General features: G+C 38.8%; 1 protein-coding gene across 1 annotated transcript; it reads right to left on the bottom strand.

Moving 5' to 3' along the window:
- Window positions 1-542: 542 nt before the first annotated feature.
- Window positions 543-21,039, bottom strand: LOC134676318 (suppressor of cytokine signaling 1-like). Its single transcript, XM_063534694.1, has 12 exons — window positions 20,750-21,039; window positions 17,540-17,612; window positions 16,730-16,823; window positions 15,467-15,571; window positions 14,377-14,447; window positions 13,742-13,805; window positions 13,372-13,456; window positions 11,928-12,026; window positions 11,119-11,233; window positions 9,509-9,687; window positions 7,754-7,871; window positions 543-7,461 (listed from the first exon to the last, which is right to left on the bottom strand). Exons 2-12 carry the CDS (start codon window positions 17,562-17,564, stop codon window positions 7,346-7,348), a joined length of 1,071 nt encoding a protein of 356 aa, XP_063390764.1. The 5' UTR covers window positions 17,565-17,612; window positions 20,750-21,039; the 3' UTR covers window positions 543-7,345.
- Window positions 21,040-21,288: the final 249 nt, after the last annotated feature.

Raw genomic sequence — 21,288 nt, 5'->3', positions numbered from 1 at the left:
TTTGCAACGAAATTCCGACACAGGATTATACTCATGTCAAGAAATATTGGCCTCAATCAACAAGGCCTCATTCTCACGAGCGCTTTTTCAACGCGCGTTAAAAACGTTTGAATGACACAAATGGAAACATGTTGTTCACACGATGGCGTTGGCGCTTTTTACCAAGCGGTGTTGGATTTACGACTTTAAGCCTTGGTCATTCAATTTAATTTACTGTGCAGGAGATACAAGCGCTTTTATACGCGCGTTGATAAAGCGTCGTGTGATGGGGCACTAAGCCGCGCGTGGCGCTGTCGCCACCTAGCGGCCATATCTGTCCTGATCGTAACAGACGCGTTTTGTTAGAGTGCGTCTTCTGTACCTAGGTACTATTATTTATTCTGTGCCTATACAGGTTGTCCCAAAAATAGCACGTCATTCTGACACTGAGGATTTCTTAGTAAAATTATATTCAATTTCTACTATTTTAATGTCGTATTATCAATTCTAGTCTGTGGCGACAGGGGGCGAGTATACAATGACATGTATAATTAAACAAAAACTCCTTTAAAATATATGTATTTATTTTTCAATAATTTGTACGCTTTGCGTCAAGTGCTATTATGCACTATATTTGTGTCCACTTACTTATAGTCTGTATCTTTAGGTATTTAAAAAAGAGTAAACAAAATCTACCCTCAAATGAGAGGTAGATGAAAACATTACATGATCAAATAATGTAGGTTAAAGTCAGGTCGTTCAGTGACAGTTCCAGGTGGTTTTGTATTTGGCTGGTTAATCAATAAATGTTATAACTACCCGAAAATGTATAAATTATTTGTTTACTTTCATTTAAGTACCTAAAGATACAGAATATAAGAAAAAAAAAACTAATAGTACGCGTAAAATAGTGCAAGATATTGTTGCTACAATAATAACAGCTCAAGTAGATGGCGATATACGACTTTTTGTGGCAACTGGCTGTCAATTGTTTAACCTTTTCGACGCCGTGTCAAACACAAAAGCTGTCACTCGGACGCCATGAAATTGAAGTTTATGCATATGCCTCTAGGTCTATGTTGCTCTGTGGTGTGTGTCCGATTAATCAATCTTTGGCGTTGAACCTGCGGTGCGGATATATCGGTCATTGGCGTCCAAAAGGTTAACAACCAACCTAGTCACCTCATAATAAACGGGATTGCAGCGCCATCTTCAACTGGAAACATTCTGCCACAATATTTTGAAGCATTTTGCTACTTAGCATAATTTCTACAGTAAATGGACACAACATATACATATACAATTAATCTATACATACCTATACAATATACAATATGTAATGTACAATTATTACTATTATTAGAGACCAAATGAAAAGGCAAAAATATACGCACCAAAGCTTAGTAAATATACTGACTTATATACTTTTTTTAGGCAAATATCAAATCGAGGAACATATAAAAGGCTTTTAAGAATATATATGAACTATGCAATTAATTTTTACATTTGTTTTTTTATAGTGCTCTTAATTTTTTTATATGCTGAAAGAGGATTGCCTGCCTCGTATTCAACGTTTCACCCTTCGACCGCTAAAGACGTGAACTAACGCGCGCGGCTTCAGCCCAATATCAACCTTCGTGCTATAATTCCGTATTTTTAGGTACTTAAATAAAAGTAAACAAAATCTACCCTCAAATGGCTCCTCAAGCCAGTTGAGGGTAGATGAAAATATTACACGATCAAATAATGTAGGTTAAAGTCAGGTCGTTCAGTGACAGATCCAGGCGGTTTTGTATTTGGTCGGTTAACCAATAAATGTTATAACTACCCGAAAATTTACAAATTGATTGTTTACTTTTCTTTAAATACCTAAAGATATAGACTAGGGTGGTTCACGTTTGTATGGGAAAAATTCAAACTCTAGCTAGAAGAGGCACCCCCTTATTTTGTTACACTTATTATGTTGATAAAATACGCAGATTTTTGTAACCTTAACTACCTCAACTACAGAGGGGTGCTCAAACACTTTGAAATTTCTCAAAAAAAGTATGAAATCCAAAAAAAAAAAAATTCTTATTTAGAATTTTTAGATTTTTATTTAAGTAGTTGTTTTCACATTATTTGAAAATGTGATTTATAAGTTATAAAAAAAACATTATTATTACTTACTATGTTTTATAAATGTTTTAAGTGAAAATTCGAAAATAACAAATTTGAAAATTTATATAAAATAGAAATATTTAAAAATGTTTTTCTACTTCAAAACATGTGTACAAATAGTGTGAAAACAGGTACTTGAATAAAAATCTAAATAATAAATACTTTTTTTTATAAATTTCATACGTTGAAAATTTTCAAAGTGGTTGAACACCTTCTTGCAGTTGAGATAAAGTTACATAACTTGGTGTATTTTATTAACATAAGTAGGGTTTGCACGACGGATCCGAAATGTATGGGAAGATCCGCGGATCCGGATCCAGATCCGGATAATTTCATACATTTCGGATCCGGATTGCAAACCCTAAACATAAGTAATAAGTGTAACAAAATAAGGGGGTGTCCCGTCGGAAAAAAAATAGTTATTTGTACAACAAGAGATTAAAGTTTGATATTTCTTCGAGTGCTTATTTTGAGTCCCGTGCAAGCGAAAGATTCTATAATAGATTCACGAGCGTAGCGAGTAAATCTAATTTAGAATCTTGAGCGTCGTAAGGGATTCAAAAGCGCACGAGATGTAAATAACTTTGATCTCGTGTAGTACACAAAAAATTTCACCCTAAGCAGTGAGAACATACCTAGAGGGACAGAGATAATAGAACCCAAGTATATCGAACTTGTATTAGACCCCGCATGTTGAAATGACATTTGACTATAAAGGTCACTTGAATGTCATTTTGTCTCACTCAGTGAGCAAAATGCGATTTTGCTCACTGAGTGAGACAAAATGACTCAGTGAGCAAAATCGCATTTTGCTCACTGTTTTTAAGAAGCAAAGTGCCCTTGTTCGAGCTGCTGAGGTGAAAAAGTTTTTTTCAACCACCCTACTCGTGCATTCCGGCAAGGTTCACGATGACGCGCCGCGCACGATAGGCGTAGCGTTCAAAGGGTCAACATATACCTTATCACTTAATTTTTCCGGCGGACATTATATCAATTTAGGCCTATTATATAATGTGATGTATGATACAATAAACAAGTTCAGTAATAAATATGGTGAAAAAATCTAAAATATAGCTGATCGGACCAAGCTAAATATGCACTGTGTTGGCAAGCGAGTGTGGAAGCAACACCACATCAAATGGCTATGAAAGTATTACGTTTAGGCTGCTTTTCCACTGAGCGGAGAGAGACGTGCAGGGATCAACCAATAGCGCAGAATAAGTAATAGTACTACCATACAGAAAGGACACTTCCTACAAAATTTGGCAGCGATTCAGGGTCGAATCATGCTGCCCCTTTCTAATATATGGCACCATCTCTATTTAGGGTTGTCAAAATTCAAGTTTTTATCTTATCTGTGGTCGTGCACGCAAGTGGTGCCAACCCTAATAATTGCTCGGAGCAATGCAGAGCCGAATGTAGCCGAGTTTGACCGAAAGGACGAGTGTCTCCCCAATGTTTGCGCGGAGCACAATTCAGCGGAGCGGAGAAGAGAACCAATGTTATTGGTTGATTTCGGTACGTCCCCTCAGTGGAAAGGCAGCTTTACAGTCGTGGTACTTCCGCACTTTGTCTCTGCGTGCAGAGTTAGCTTAGACGAACTTTATTACAACTGACTGCCATCACCTGTCTCACTCGCACTTAACAATTAAGTGACAGATAATGTGTCAAAAAAGCGCCAGTTGTATAGTCTGTCAAGCAAAGTATGTCAGTAGCAATGTACAGCAAAGTAGGGCAACACTCAAAGAGCAGTATTGCGCTAAGAAAAGCAGCAATGTACATCGAACCAAAACATGTCATTATCATAACCTCAAATTTTACAAATATTTCAACGAGCATGATTGTACATTGTAGGCACCTTGACTTTGCTTAAGTTCATGCACAATCTTATTTAATATATTGGTATTTAATAGTGACAGCAGAAATTTCTCTTGAAACAGCAACGATTCAGAATGTAAACAAACAAGATGGCTGTCATTCACGATCCACATTCCACAGATAAAACACAGATGACACGCGATTTTGGAATTATTCGAAAACAGTGTTGATAACCCGCGATATTTTCAAATTTTGCCGCCTTTTGCTACTGACAAGATTTGCTTGACCAAGTATATTAACCTTGATTATAATACTAAAAGTAATATAGAAATGTCCATACTTGACATAAGCTATAGCCACTTTTACATAGTAAATATACAATATACCCCTTAACTACTATTATATAATGTATAACTTATATTAATAGAAATCTGTATCTTTAGGTATTTAAATAAAAGTAAACAAAATCTACCCTCAAATGGCTCGCTAAGCCAGTTGAGGGTAGTTGAAAACATTACACGATCAAATAATGTAGGTTAAAGTCAGGTCGTTCAGTGACAGATCCAGGCGGTTTTGTATTTGGTTGGTTAATCAATAAATGTTAACTACCCGAAAATTTACAAATTGTTTACTTTTATTTAAATACCTAAAGATACAGACTATAATTTATGTCAAGTAAAGGCATTTTATTAACTAATAAATAACTAAAAATGCCGCAAACCATGATTATTATAAAGAAAAAAAAAACTGGTTTCCAAAGTATACCCTTTGATGGGAATTAAATTAAAAACCAGCCATTAAGTAGATACATTTTTATATACAAGAATATAAAATTAATCTTATATTTATATTACATTATTTCCGTTTCTTATAATAAACAAAAAATTAAGGTTAAGAGAGACGCCAAACAAATTTTGTTTCGATCAGCTATTTTCTGTGAATACTTAAATACGTTATAAAAGGTTAGCAACGCGCACGTTACACCCATGGAGTCGCATACGTCCATACTGTGTTACTAATCCTTTTAGGAACGCTTTTTCGTCACTGTAGTAAATATTTGGTAAATACCTAAAATGTTACTACGACAATTTCATATATTAAGAAAAAAAATCACTTAGAAATGGGTAATATCAATATTTGGGTAGTTTCAAATCATCCGAACGTCTAACATTATAGTCTGTATCTTAAGGTATTTAAAAAAAGTAAACAAAATCTACCCTCAAATGGCTTCTTAAGCCAGTTGAGGGTAGATGAAAACATTACACGATCAAATAATGTAGGTTCAAGTCAGGTCGTTCAGTGACAGATCCAGGTGGTTTTGTATTTGGTTGGTTAACCAATAAATGTTATAACTACCCGAAAATGTACAAATTAGTTGTGTACTTTTATTTAAATACCTACAAGATACAGAGTATAACACGTATAGTTCGTTTTTTTAGCATTAGAAAGAACTTGCAAGATTATAAGCGATCTTGACATGTCTTTTAATTGATTTTTTTTTTAATCAGTAACTATAACTTATGAAAGCAGAAGAATATAAATGATCGTATTAAATTCATAATTGTTACATATTTGCCGTAACTTATTTTTAAAATGTGTTTTTCAATTAAAAGACACATCAAGATTGTTTACCTTATTTCTAATGCTAAAAAAACGAACTATAACTGTTGTTTAAAGTCTCTTTAAACCTAATTATTATCACTTATTTAATAATTAAACAATATTTACATTATCAAATACTTTTCATCTATAGGACTATCGATTCGACATACACTCGAAAGTTCAAGAGATATCGTCATTCGTATCGTACATTTCGTACATACATACATTTCGTATTCTGTCCCATTATGGAACTATCGTTGAAATTATGCGAAAATAACTTTAAAAATTTTGCTGCCTTTACAAGGCGGAGGGAATATATTTCCCACCTGATTTTAAACTTTATTTCAAAGTCATAGGGTTCAATTTTGCGTAATTTCTGACACCCTAATGCCTTAGAGCATTTAATAACTGGAGTCGTCTTTTAAGAGTTTAACCCTGGGCCGAAAACCTTGCACAATTGTGCAAACTTTTATACGGACTGACATGGCTATTTGTACGTTACGTACAAATCATGTAGGAATAGCAATACATTTGACGTCCCCTCCCCCGCAAAAATCGGCAGACTGTTTTGTACAGAAAATGACAGCCATGACGTCTCCAGTTACAAAATCGCCGGGTGACAAGCAAAAGTCACTAACTAACACCATTGAAATTATTGGACAATAAACCGTGTTACAAGTGTAATAAAGTGCATTGTTACTTTAATTTTTTGATAGAACTTAGTGACTTTTGCTTGTCACCCGACGAAATGCTAAGCTAACTAAGCTCAGTTATAAATGAGGTCGAAATTTGAAACGAATTCTGATAAAAATTTTCATGTGGTAATTTTCGTTTTTTTTTTTTTACGTTTTATGTGACATTTTTAGACTAGAATGATATAATTCTGTTATTTTATAAGTATCTCTGCAATTATGTCTACAATTCAGTACCTTATTGCTTAACTATAAGGTTCTAAATCGTATACAATATACATACTCCAGGATGTCCCCGGATTCATTTGAAATATTGTCAATGTATCAATCCTAAACTAAAAATGAATTCTATTCACATATAAACAGAATTCATTTTAGTATAAATAGGTGGTAAGGTATTAATAGTAATTGTAGTTCGTTTTTTAGCATTAGAAAGAAGGTAAGCGAACTTGACATGTCTTTTAATTGAAAAACGCTTTTGAAAAATCAGTAACTATTATTTATAAAATCAGAAGAATATAAATGATCATATTAGATTCATAATTGTTACATATTTGCCGTGACTTATTTTTAAAACGTGTTTTTCAAATTAAAAGACACATCAAGATTGTTTACCTTTTTACTAATGCTAAAAAACGAATAAAAAGCCGAATTTCGATTCGACTCATATTACATACCAGGGATGTTGCGGATGCAGATTTTTTAACATCCGCGGATGCGAATATTTAAAGTAAAAAAAAACGTCAAATATTACATTTTTATTTAAAAAAAAACGAAAGGTTTAGATTATTTGAGCAAGAATATAGTTGCGTTATATTAAATAAACAGTCACTTGGTCGACTTTTCTGGATTTAGAAGATTTCATTATAGGTAATGACGAAATTACCTAGCACCTACGCGCCAATAAAACGTTCCTGTACCGACTTGTTTGACATCCGCATCCGCATCAGCTCCGCATCGATTTTATGCGGATGCGGAAATTCCGCGGATGCGGATGCGAATATTCGCATCATCCATGTTACATACAGTAGTTGAATGTTTTCAAGTATCCTTTTAATGCTAGATGATAGTATTCACCAATAGAAGGGGTGTCGCTAGGATAGATGGGGGAACAGCTCGGGCTCGAGGCGGCGCACGCGCACGCGCTGCCTGTAGTGGTACTCCTTTAGGTACGCGCGCATGCGCGGCGGGAGGGGCAGCTTTTCTACGCCTGAAAACAAAAAAAAAATTAGAAGATAATACTATAGCATAGACTAGGAATCCTCTAGACCGAGTTTAGAGCAATTATTTCATGCAACCGATGATGCCAAAAATGCGGGGGTGCGCGGGACGAGGTGAGCGAAGTCCCGTGCTGTGATTGGTCCGTTCAAGGACACGGACGTCACACAAAGACACTTTCGACTCGAACATGGAGTAAAATTATCATATGCGTGGCAGAGGGGGTAGCGCGACTATGCTCAGTCTAGTGGATGACTTGTCTGTGTATAGCTATGAATACTGACCGTCGTAGCTGGTGTGGGAGACGATCACAGCGCGGGCGAGCTGCTGCAGGCTGAAGGGGCTCGTGCGGGGGAGCGGCGCCGTCAGCATCGGCTCGAAGAACATCACGCACGCCGGGTCCTGTGGGGAACATATCAAATTACAAATCACCGAAAATATCGTAAATAGAATCTTAAATATTAACCAAGATTATATCAGTTTTACGAAAAATTTAACGTATGGGGTGTGAGCTAAACTGAAAACGTAACCGTTTGAATGATATAAGATAGACGAGTGCAAGCGACGAACAGTGTTAACAGTTGACAGCGTCGGTATACTGCGATCATTCAAAGGCATTTGACTGCGTAGAACATGATACAACTACCCAAGCTGAAGCTTTAGGCTCAACCGACTGTAGGTCCAGACTTTGTTTAGTTTTACTTCAACCAAAAAATACAGAATCTGCTGGTAAACTGATCTGAATCTAATAATACTACTGTACAGCTTGAGGAGTACCACAGGGTTCATCTTTGGGACCTTTTTTCTTCCTCCTCTCTATATTTGTACAACAGTTCATTTAACTTACCTTATAGATCCTGGCGTGCAATGATCGGCCATATTTCAACGACACCGAAAAAACTGCACGACTGCAAAGCTCGTGGAGCAATTTTGGGACTCTTTCTCTTCCTTGTGATGGGAGTTCCACAGGGTTCAGTTATAGGACCTTTTCGGTTACTTTTGTTTTGGAGTTCCACAAGGTACAACTTTAGGACCTTTTTTCTTCCTCTCGAACATATTTATATTTGTACAACATATATCTTACCTTGTAGTGCTCTATGACCCTCGTGACCGTGGGTGCGGCGAACACGGCCGGGTCGTGGGAGTCGAAGCTGAAGCGGTGCTGGTAGTGCTCGATCCTGGCGTGCAGCGAGCGGCCATACTTGCGGAACGACACAGAGAACAGGTAGTCTTGTGCCTTCTACTGCGAAGCTCGAGGAGTGTGCCACAGGGGCCATTCAGATTTCATTGTGAGCTCCACAAGGTACACTTTTGGGATCCTTTCTCTTCCCTATGTTTGGAGTTCCACAGGGTTTAGTTATAGCCCTTTTTCTCTTCCTGTCTTTTGGAGTCCCACAAGGTACACTTTTGGGATCCTTTCTCTTCCCTATGTTTGGAGTTCCACAGGGTTCAGTTATAGGACCTTTCCGCTTACTATTGTTTTGGAGTCCCACAAGGTTCAACTTTTGGACCTTTTTTCTTCCTCCCGAACATATTTATATTTGTACAACATATATCTTACCTTGTAATGCTCTATGAGCCTCGTGACCGTGGGTGCGGCGAACACGGCCGGGTCGTGGGAGTCGAAGCTGAAGCGGTGCTGGTAGTGCTCGATCCTGGCGTGGAGCGAGCGGCCATACTTGCGGAACGACACAGAGAACAGGTGGTCTTGTGCCTTGTACTACTGCGAAGCTCGAGGAGTGTGCCACAGGGGTCATTCGGATTTCATTGTGAGCTCCACAAGGTACACTTTTAGGATCCTTTCTCTTCACTGTTTGGAGTTCCACAGGGTTCAGTTATAGCCCTTTATCTCTTCCTGTCTTTTGGAGTCCCACAAGGTACACTTTTGGGACCCTTTCTCTTCCTAGAGATGGGAGTTCCACAAGGTTCAGTTGTAGGACCTTTTCGCTTACTATTGTTTTGGAGTTCCACAAGGTACAACTTTAGGACCTTTTTGCTTCCTCCCGAACATATTTATATTTGTACAACATATATCTTACCTTGTAGTGCTCTATGAGCCTCGTGACCGTGGGTGCGGCGAACACGGCCGGGTCGTGGGAGTCGAAGCTGAAGCGGTGCTGGTAGTGCTCGATCCTGGCGTGGAGCGAGCGGCCATACTTGCGGAACGACACAGAGAACAGGTGGTCTTCCTGCGCAGAGTCGCGGAGGAGGAATGTGCCTGTGAAAATGGTAAAAATGGTTGAATCAAGTTTTTCTTGTCACTAGTTGCCATGGTTACGGTCTCCTGGGTCACTCTTAAAATACTAGATGAACCAAACTTGATTTTTTTGGTACTTATAAGGCCTTTCCATATTGGGACATCTACTAAGCATGTTTGTAGCACATGGTACAGCAGCTCTTCTAAGAAACCATGCTGCTATTGTCTCCTGACTGATGGGACATCCACCACCACTAACAAACACATATGTGAGATGTAATACACACACACATATGTGATATCTACCCTCCAAAAACATTAGGTACCAACATGACAACTTAAAACATTTTGGGAAAAAATAGAGCCCCTACGATTAACCTTTGGCACGCCAAACGGCGTATCCATTCGCCGTGCCACTGACGCCACGGGGGTAAAATTTAGTTTTGTGAATAAATAATGCCAACCTAAAAGTGGTGTTTGTCAGTAGATTTTCATCAAAAACGATCGACGTCAAATGCCGTCTTCGGCGTCGTTGTCACGATTTTGCGTTGACGTCAATTGCCGTCTGCGGCGTTCAAAAGGTTAGATCTTATTTTGGTTTATAAATAATGGCAGTAGAGTCAGTCCATGAAAAGTCTGCAGCGGATTTGATAGCCCACGCAATGCACGTGTTATTTTAAACGTCAAACTTCTATGAAATTATGACGTATAAATGACACTTGCACTGCGTGGGCCATAGACTTATAATATATAGAGACGGTGTCTCAGCGAGCTGTCACTGTTGCCACTTTTGTTTAGTGTACGATTAACAATGAGGCCCACCTTGCTGTAGCCATGTCGATAAACTATCGACATTTCTTGCAATTTTAATTTTACTTCAAAGGCTTAACGATACCTAAAATGACCAAAAACGATTTTATTCTTTATTGTGGTTATCAAATCACAATTTTATAGTCACGCCCCAGCAGGGAACCAAGGGAAAGTTCAGATATTTAATTAAAATACATAAATACCTCCTAAAAAAGGTGTTCCGCAATAATTGAATTATATTATTATATTATAATATATTCATTATCCATTAGTATTTCAATTATGTTTATGTTTAACGAAGATATTGAAGCTTGAATTAATCGCTATTTCGTTCCGCTGTGTAGCGTTTATCGATATATAACATGATTAAAATCGACTTTTCACATCCCTAAAAGAGCACACATATACGCTTTTACGCACACATACACAGCCTGGGCGCATCAAGAAAGGCAACACTTGATTTGAAGTCCACCTTGTCAACAGTATGGTTGTCCTTTTTTGACAAACGGCATTTTTAAAAGAGCGAGGAGAGAGAAATGATACTAGTTGCTGCGCCGTGAAAGAGAACAGAAAACGTTGGGCCCTTGGCGTGGGCTATCAAATCCGCTGCAGACATTTCTTGGTCCGTCTCTATAAACATACCTTCAGGCTTATTGTCCAGTAGTCGCTCGGCTTCGTAGCGGTCCATCTTGCCCCAGTAGAACGAGCAGGCTGTGATCTGTTGCAGGTCGGGTACTAGGCAATGTATGTAGTCCACCTGACAAAATTATTAAATAAAATTATGAATTTATCATATAAAATGAAAAATTTATTGATAACAATTGTTACATGTCATTTTTATTTACATACTAGTATTTGTCTATTATATAAATGTGCATATACCTGTATACATAATCCAAATTATTTATCATCCAAAATATTAATTATCAAAATTAGCAGGATGATTATTAACAATGAGAATGTAATCTATATAATATACAAATGTCACGCTCTAGCCAGTATTAGTTATTAAATGACTAATACCTTTAAACTCGGAATTAACAATGGAGCCGCCATTAACAGGCGTTAAAAAGTAATTAACAATGGAGCCGCCATTAACAGGCGTTCCCCTCTGTCGAAAATAGGCGGCCAATGGTCAACCTCATGTCAACCATATGTATGGACTGACGTTTATCTGACATGACGTACTTATACATTTGATGTGCCCCTCCCCCGCAAAAAACGGCAGACTATTTTGTACCGAAAATTTTAGACATGGCGTCTCCGTTGGTTATATCCTCCAAGCCTTTAAACGAGTAATTCTTGTATACATATATATTTATTTTTTGATAAGACCTAGATATTATTTTATAGTGAAGTGAATTATTTGAAGATTCCGACATAGTGAAAGAATGGCGTCGTAATCCATAGATTCCTCTCATAATCTGTATTGTAATGTGATCGCTCGTTACCTGCGTGTGGACTTTAGCTGGTATAGGGTGTTGCGCGCCGAGCGGGCCCGGGAGCGGCGCGCGGAGCAGCAGGGCGCGCAGCTCGCCGCCGCACACCACCTAACGACATAAAGATTATCAGGCACCCTGTATGTATACACCCAAATTAAAGGCAATACCTGAATACACTATCTGCCTCTTGTAAATACTATAAATGGGTGAATTTAATGGTAACATTCCATTTCTAACTGCAGCTGCACTACCGGTACTGAACGCGTCACAGTCATTGTCAATTTCCATAGTAAAATGAACAGTATTGCAGCTGTCGTTGGAAATGGACTGTCACCTTTACTTTTTCTTGTCACTAGTTGCCATGGTTACAGTGTCCTGGGTCACTCTTACAAACTTAATTATACTAGTTATTTCGTATTTAAATGAACCAAACTTGATTGTGATGTGACCTGTGTGGTCTACCTCCAGTGTCACTTTATGGGACACCCTGTATATGCTATAATAAAAACACTACGTAACTACGTCGAAAACTTAAAGGGCCATATGTACTGTAAAACGTACGATACACGTGCGAATAGGTAATTTCGGTGCGAATTTCCTGTTATTCGCACTTGCATCGTAAATAACTATTTTAAGCTGACAATTCTTCTACCTATATTAAAAAATATATAATTTAATAAACTTAATATCGGTTAATTCTGGCCGCCATAAACTAGAAATGAATTCTAATAACCTGTAAACAGAATTCATTTTAGTATAAGGTTTCAAATAACTGGCCACCTTATACAATAAACAAAGTTGTGTACGGAACACTAAAAAACGAATTCTATTTATAGGTAAATATAATTCATTTTCGGTTTGAGGTGGCCACTGGCCAGTTACTAAAAGTGGCCAGTTACTGGCGAATTACCCTAATCCAAAACAAACGTAGCGTAGGACGCCCTCAGACTAGATGGAGCGATGACCTTCGCAAGGCGGCTAGCAAGAGCTGGATCAGAGTTGCCGCAAATCGTGCTCAATGGCGTGCAATAGGAGAGGCCTATGTCCAGCAGTGGACGAGAGTAGGCTGATGATGATGATCTCTTCTTCCATGGCGTCATCCCGGCATTTTTGCCACGGCTCATGGGAGCCTGGGGTCCGCTTGACAACTAATCCCATGATTTTACGTAGGCACTAGTTTTTACGAAAGCAACTGCCATCTGACCTTCCAACCCAGAGGGGAAACTAGGCCTTATTGGGATTAGTCCGGTTCCCTCACGATGTTTTCCTTCCCCGAAAAGCGACTGGCAAATATCAAATGATATTTCGTACATAAGTTTCGAAAAACTCATTGGTACGAGCCGGGGTTTGGACCTGCGACCTCCGGATTGAAAGTCGCACGCTCTTACCGCTAGGCCACCAGCGCTAAGGCTGATGATGATGATGATGACAACAAATAAAACAGGTATCCTACCTGGAAGTGTGGGTGTAACCGTATGGAGCCATCGCTAGCTTGTGTGAGTTCGCTCCTTCTCCCGTCTTGTGATGACTCGGAATCTCTGCAAAAGCATACAATAGTTATTTGTTTTACAAGGCAAAGTTGTTGTTTAACCGCTCGTGCTAATATTGATACCCGAGCAAGCGAAAGATTCCAAAATTGCACCACGAGCGTAGCGAATGGTTCGAAACATGGAATCTTGAGCGTTGCGAGGACGCTTACATCGCACAGAGTCGCGCGGCATTGTATTTATATCGGAGCATCGTTAATAATGGCGTAAGCGCCATCGACAATAAGGTCCCTTTTCATAGATAACGTCACATGTGTAGAATATTATGATACTTACGACCTGGGAGCCACTGAGAGAACGTAAACCTCGGCAGTAGAGTTGTCTGTCGGATTGTCGCCTTCTGCAAAATATGTAACAAAATAAAAAATACAAATATCTATTAAATTAAAAAAATTAAAAAGGGTCAGTTCACATCATAGACTAAGAATCCTCTAGACCGAGTTTAGAGCAATTATTATTTCATGCAACCGATGATGCCAAAAATGCGGGGATGCGCGAGACGAGGTGAGCGAAGTCCCGAATGGATGACCCCAAAATATGGAGTGGGCCCTGAAAGTACTAGGCACCTGAGCGTTACTAATATTTTATGACCTTTTTTAGGTCCCATATATAAATTTGCAACCAGGCGTGGCTCACTCCGCGATTTCGTCGCTTTGCAACAGGTAGCTACAAGTACATCCATTCCACACCAAATTTGGTGGCTAGCCATAAGCCGCGCGTGGCGCTGCCGCCACCTAGCGGCTATATCTGTCCTGATCGTAACAGACGCGTTTTGTTAGAGAGTGAGTCTTCTGTACTATTATTTATTCTGTGTCGCAACTGTAAAACTTGGTAGAAACTTTTATTCATTTATTTAAAAACACTAGGTATATTTATCCGTGTGACTAAATTAGAAGGTTTAATTGACATACCTCGGTTTAAGACGATGGTGTCCAGCTCTCTGCGTAGATCCCTAGCCCCGAGCGTTATGACTGCCGCCAATCTGCAGAAATAGTTTTATTTAATAAAATATTGCTAGAATTAAAGACAAGACCGGACGGAAGCTGGTCACTCCTTAGGAACCGTGAGATCGAAGACCTAGTGGCTGAACCTAACATCATGGGAGAGATTAAAGATCACAGACTCCGTTGGTTGGGCCACCTTGAGATAATGGATGAAGATCGGAACGTGAAAAGAGCATACCTGGGCCGTCCAGCAGGAAGACGTCCTATCGAACGCCCCAGATATCGCTGGTGCGACATGGTGGAGGCGGACCTGCGCGAACTTCGAGTCAGCAATTGGCGAGAGGTCGCACAGGACCGGGAAAAGTGGCGCTGTCTTGTGTCGGAGGCCAAGTCTCATTTTGGGTCGCTGAGCCAACGGAGTAAGTAAGTAAGAATTAAAGACAATAGTCGCGTTAATGTTTTTCAAACGTTTCGCTTGTTAGATTAGTTTTGGTTTGTAAAGGTGCTAACTCTAGCAAATTCGGAGGTATTGAACTATTATATAGTCCGGCAAACAAGTTTTGTTACAAACATTTGAATTTTAAAAACCTTTTAGGGTTACAACAAAAGGAAAAGATATACAGTATAATTTTCTCTGCCTGTGCACCAATAACAAGCGATTCTTGCCAAGCTACAGGGTCAGGGTCAGGGTACTGGGCGGCAAACTGACGCAATGACCCTATCAAATCTGTGGTAGAGTAGTGAAGTTACCGGTCGTCGGCGATGGCGTCGGCGACGCTGACGCGGCGGCGCGATCTTGTGGCAGAGGTTGCGTTAACCGATTCGGGGCTGATGACACGCCTGCCGTGTCATCAATGTTTTTTACGTGTGGCGTATGACACGGGAGGAGTGTCATCATATTCTATGGCGTATGGCATGGCTGCCGTGTTATGAAATTATTGTTCCACGCCACAGCTACAAGTTTTCGAAAATGGAACACGCAACGAATCGGTTAAAATCACCAAATATTACCAAGGCAAGGGGGTCAAACAGAGGGGGGGGGGGGAGTAGTAGTTACCGGTCGTCGGCGATGGCGTCGGCGACGCTGACGCGGCGGTACGCCGTGCACACGCACGCCGGCCTCCGGCCGCGCCGCCGGCACGAGCACTCGCGGGTCGACCATCTGTAACCAAATAAGCGTTCATTGTCTTTTAAATTGTCAAATTTCTACTACAATCGCTAATCTTCAAAATTGAGTCGAATCCTAAAGATTTCCTCCGCACTCCTCTCTTAACTCCAAATATATTCATTGTTCACTCGCACAAGTCGCACATCTGGGTGGCGTGCGAATCCGCATCTAACTAAAGGCCCAGGGCTATAACCGCGAAAATCGAAGTTCGCAAATTGCGGGGATTTTTCTCTGTCACTTTAATTACGCCTTCATTGGAGTAAAAGAGAAAGATCCCCGTAATTTGCGAATTTCGGTTTTCGCGGTAGCCGCTCTGTACACAGCGGTCAAGGATGGTCCATGACAAACTAGCGACAATCGGAAAATTGTCGGTTTTTTCACACTTCAAGGGAATCGTGGTGTAGCGTGGTCTGTGGTGTTCACATAGTCGCTCCTATTAGTAATAACATAATAAATATCAATGAATAAATAATTAAACAATAAACTTAATTTACATAGTTTTCGTCGTCGGAACTGTCGGAATCACTGTTATCTTGTAAAATTACCAGACGGTTCTAAAATATTAATGAATCCATCGGTACTATAAATACTATAATAAATGCAGATGTATAATACTGTTTCATCGAGCAAGCGTAATTCATCGATAACGATAAGTAATATCGCGGGAAAAGTTCGCCTTTGTACACATTTATTGTATTCTCTCTGTGTTATGTACTTGTTTTGTGCAATAAAGTGTTTACTACTACTACTACTAATATCGACTTTAGCCGCATCCTTGTTGACAGCTCGGTTTATTACCCTATCGCAGCCATTCTCAAAGTGTGTTCCGCGGAACTCTAGGGTTCCGCAAAGCCTCTGTCGGGGTTCCGCGAAAATATACTTGTAATAATAAGAAAAAAACCAGCTCTTCTATAGGTATATCTGGTCTACAGTGATGAACGAAAATTTTTTATTTGGGCTTCCGTCAAATATTTCGCCTGCCGAAAGGGTTCCGTCACCAAAAAAGTTTGAGAACCGCTGCCCTATCGGAACGATCGCTTGGCGTCTATTATAGCAGTGGCTTGGCATGGGCCAATGTTAGCCACTGTACGCTGGGCTGGGCTGTGTGTGGGGGTATGTTAAGATGTGACATGTGACGACCGCCTGTGTTACCTGTCAGTGACAGCGCTGACGTATCTCTGCACGCTGCTCGGAGACTCCGCGTAGCGCCGCCGCTCGAAGCCGCAGCCGCAAGAGCACTCGCCGCCTAAAAAAACAATACATAAATATTAGAAAGTAACAAGTAAGTAGTATGTATTGGTGTGACAAAGGCGCAAAGGCTTCGGTGGCTCGGCCACATTGAGCGAATGGGAGATGATCGGGCGGTGAAAAGAGCGTTTGAGGGAAAACCGATAGGACGCCGCCTGGTTGGTCGACCTAGGTATCGATGGGCGGATGTGGTGGACGCTGATCTCCGCGAGCTCCGGGTTGAGAACTGGCGAGAAACGGCACAGGACCGGGATCAGTGGCGAGCAGTCGTGTTGGAGGCCAAGACACACTTTGGGTCGCTGCGCCAGAGGAGTAAGTAGTAGTAGTAAGTAAATATTAGAAAGATCCAGTAATCCGCAAATGTCATATTTAACAATAGATAAACAAAATCTACCCTCAAATGGCTCCTTAAGCCAGTTGAGGGTAGATTTTGTTTAGTTTCAAACATCAAACATCAACATTTATTCAGCAAATAGGCCACAAGGGCACTTTTACACGTCAATATTGAATTTACATAAAAGCAAAAATAATAACATCAACAATTTTATAAAATAAAACTAACAATTCAATCTAAAGTATTAGTTTTACAGCTGTATAGCCTGGTGACAGACTGACGGACAGTGGAGTCTTAGTAATAGGGTCCCGTTTTTACCCCTTGGGTACAAAACCCTAAAAAATGGTTACAGTATAGGTAATAATATAGTTAAGACTTACTCTTCCTTGAAGTCTGTTGTCCCATGGTTCAGTCCTATTTTCACGATGGGGGGTTCGGCCAGCGAACTATCATCTGAAAATTAAATTAATACATTTTAAAATCAACATAGGGTAGAAAGTAATAAAGTCTATAATAAAGCTGAAAGGTTACTGAGTTAGCTTAGGAATTAGTAGTTGTAACTGATCTCTCTTTTTTCTTTCTTTGTCCAAGTAGATAAAAGATACATACATTTACGGAACTCTTCTCTTTTAGAAAAAATAGATTGCCTCTAATTCATTTAATCAGCTTAGCAAGGTTGCCTCCAGAATCTCGCGAACTAAATTGACAGGTCAATGTGGACAAATGATACCACAGTTTGGCCAGTGCTGTTCATATCGATATTTTCAAAAAAGTTTGAATTAGAAAATATCGCGAGAGTTCACCGCTAGCGGCGCTACTGTTGCGCGGTCAGTTAAAATGTATCTTTAAGTAATCTAAGTTATTTTACAAATGTTACTTGGTATTTCGAAAATTGTGCAATTTTGTAGTAATAACATATTGTAGGTAATTAAATAAATATTTTATTATATTTATTTTAGTTTATTTGTTAGGAAAACTTACAGCTAGAGTACCTAGCAAGTTGTAGGAACAGAAACAGTACAGACAACACAACACACACAGAAACAGAAACAGTGATTTTGGCTCAAAATACAAAAAGAGGCCGACCCAGACGGGGAAATAAGATAAGATTTTTCATTTAATTTGTGTGATCCCTATTGCTTCGATTGTAAAAGAAGACCACAGTCCCTAAACTGGACATTCAAGTTAACAATTAATTAGGTCAGAATTTAAATACAGTTAAACCAAAAAAAGTCTGCAGCGATTTTGATAGCCCACGCAGTGCAAGTATTATTTTAAACGTCAAACTTCTATGAAAGTATGATGTATTAAATAACAGTTGCACTGCGTGGGCTATCAAAATCGCTTCAGACTTTTCTTGGTCTAACTTTAATTGTCGATCAATCTCATCTACCGGCCACATTGTATAAAATTAAATCACCAATTTTAGATTTATGGCGACAACCGCGAGCTTTTGAAATAAACAACTTGCCCCCAAACCTGCATACTAACATTGAAATTTGTCAGTTTCGCATCCGCACCTCCTGATTTGATCGGTAACGTCACAATCTTACAATCGAATCAACCACTTTTCTCGTCACATTCATACAAATCGAAATCGTTTGTGACCCCTTTATAATTATGACATGGGTAGTAAGTGCAATATCTTACTTATCGATATCATTTTATCGACATATACCCCTGACTATTTTTTCTTTGCTATTCCTGGTATCATTTTATTTGTCAAACTCATGTCAATTTAGTTCGCGAGTTTCTGGAGTCTGCATTACAGTGTAATACAATGGTAACAATAGAGGGTATTCTGCCGCCAGAGTGCAGGACTAAGCTAACTAGTAAACCGTAGAGTAACTTATACATACTGTGCCTTAAACTGTTTTTTGACAAGTTTTCACAGACAATAAAATATGACATTGATGCATTAAGGCGGTTTGTTAACAAGGGCCTACCGGGAAACGCGAAAATCGAAATTTAGTTATCTGCCTCTTTATCGCTTGAATATGCAAGAGTGATAGAGAGATTAGATAACGAAATTTGGATTTTCTTCTTTCGCGGTAGACCCCCAGATTGTGATGGATTGTGGTAGTAGTGCCACCTACGCAGAGATTCGCGTAATATTCCCTATAAAAAAAAAACATACATAGCTTATTTCCTTCATACTTAACTAAACATAATAGTTCTTTTTGGCATTACGCCAATTGGGTCAAAACTCAAATGCTTAAAAGGCAGGATAAAGTTGCATGAACTAATGAGTCAACAATGACTCAAATTATTCTCGTAGTTAATTGGAAAGTTGCCCATGTATTAACCGTTTGGCTGCGGTAATTAACCAGAATGGGTTAAATACTGACTCATCTTTGTTAACAAGCAATCTGCCACACACACTCATTATTAGGGTTCCGTACCCAAAGGGTAAAAACGGGACCCTATTACTAAGAATCCACTGTCCGTCTGTCCGTCGGTCTGTCTGTCACCAGGCTGTATCTCATGAACCGTGATAGTTGAAATTTTCACAGATGATGTATTTCTGTTGCGGCTCCCATACCCTCGTAAAGTCCCCACGTACTTGCACAAGTACAAATTAAATTCGAGTTATAAATGAGTAAGCCCATTCATAATAAAAAAAAAAAAAAAAAATTTGTTCAAAAGCGCAAAAATTGTCTTGGGACTTACGAGGATAAAACAAACATGATATATTTGCCGTTTTTTGCGTAATGGTACGGGAACCCTTCGTGCGCAAGTCTGACTCGCACTTGGCCGGTTTTGATTTATGTGTGTGAATTGCTATTGTGGCTACAGTTGTGCTATACTTTACAGCAAAAAAGTTTTAAAATGTTACTGAAAAAATGTGCCATAGGAGCGAAAACTTGTGTGTTCATCCGAACTGTAATGTTTTCTCTCCTGTGCCCAATGGTTAACAGCTTTGGGCATTTATGTAATGATTTCATCATACTTATCCAAATAAAAGGGCTACCCTTTCATGTGGATAAGGGTTAAATAAGGAAATTAACCTTTATAGACCTTAACTTTTGGGTATGTTCACAGGAAAGACCTGAACATGGTTTTGAGTTTGACCCAACTTTACTATACCCGCATCTCGGTCAGTAGTGATAAATTGATGGATCTCTTATTGGTATAAATTTCACTGATATTGCATGCAACTATTGTTGCAACCTAACAATAAGACTAGAACAGGTCTACAGGTTTTAATGAGTAAATTGTTGACATTATTATAGGTTCTAATTTCATTTAATGATGTAATTATATAGGTATATGCTGCTGTATGTAATTTTGTTAAACAGTAAAAGTTAGTAGAAAATGTCTCATCAGTCGCAAATCAACTTTTTCAACAAAATACAAGTTTGAACAAGTTCAATGAGCTCTGACATATGACTACAGAAACTTTCTTTGTGCTCCAAACTATATAAAAACATATTTTAGCGTGCGCAAATGTCACACAAACCGTAATAAAAGTCCAAAATTAGACTATAAATAGATAAACAAATCAAAGAAATGTGTGGCCGCCATCTTGATTTTAAGTACTTAGCACGATTAGTAAACTCGAAAGAATTCATAATCTTTTATTTAGTTACCTCTAATAAAACGGGACGATCTGAAGACACGTCGTATTCGAAATTATTAATTAATATGACTTATTAATTAATTCGGTGGTTGTATTAGTCGGTCGTTTCTTCTTATAATATAAATAGTCCATTTTAAGGTACACTATGCCATACAATTACTAGAAAAATTGTTATATCTATGCAACTAACACCATTACTGATATTATTTACATCACAAATTTACAAATATTTATAATCATACACTCAAATTAGAAATACGCAGTTTTGTGACTGCTGCATCTGACATTTTTGTTATGTTACGTTCCTTGAAACGCTACAGTTCAATTTCTGCACTTTAAGAAAAACTAAAACTACATGCATTTTAATTTTGATAGAAAAGTTAGAGAATTCACATCATTGATGTATTTTTACAATTAAAATAAGATAAGAGTTGTAATTCTCCAATTATGAATAAATTTCATTACACAAAAACATTTGACGACGAAAGATCTGCGTGTAAATAAACGTTATGTCTTGTTAAGTCTTCTGCAGACGCTCAATATTACTGA

Source organism: Cydia fagiglandana, chromosome 24, assembly GCF_963556715.1.
Source record: "Cydia fagiglandana chromosome 24, ilCydFagi1.1, whole genome shotgun sequence".
In the NCBI taxonomy this organism is placed as follows: Eukaryota; Metazoa; Arthropoda; class Insecta; order Lepidoptera; family Tortricidae; genus Cydia; species Cydia fagiglandana.
Note: the sequence above shows the minus strand (reverse complement) of the source record. Positions and strands in the feature narration are given on the sequence as shown.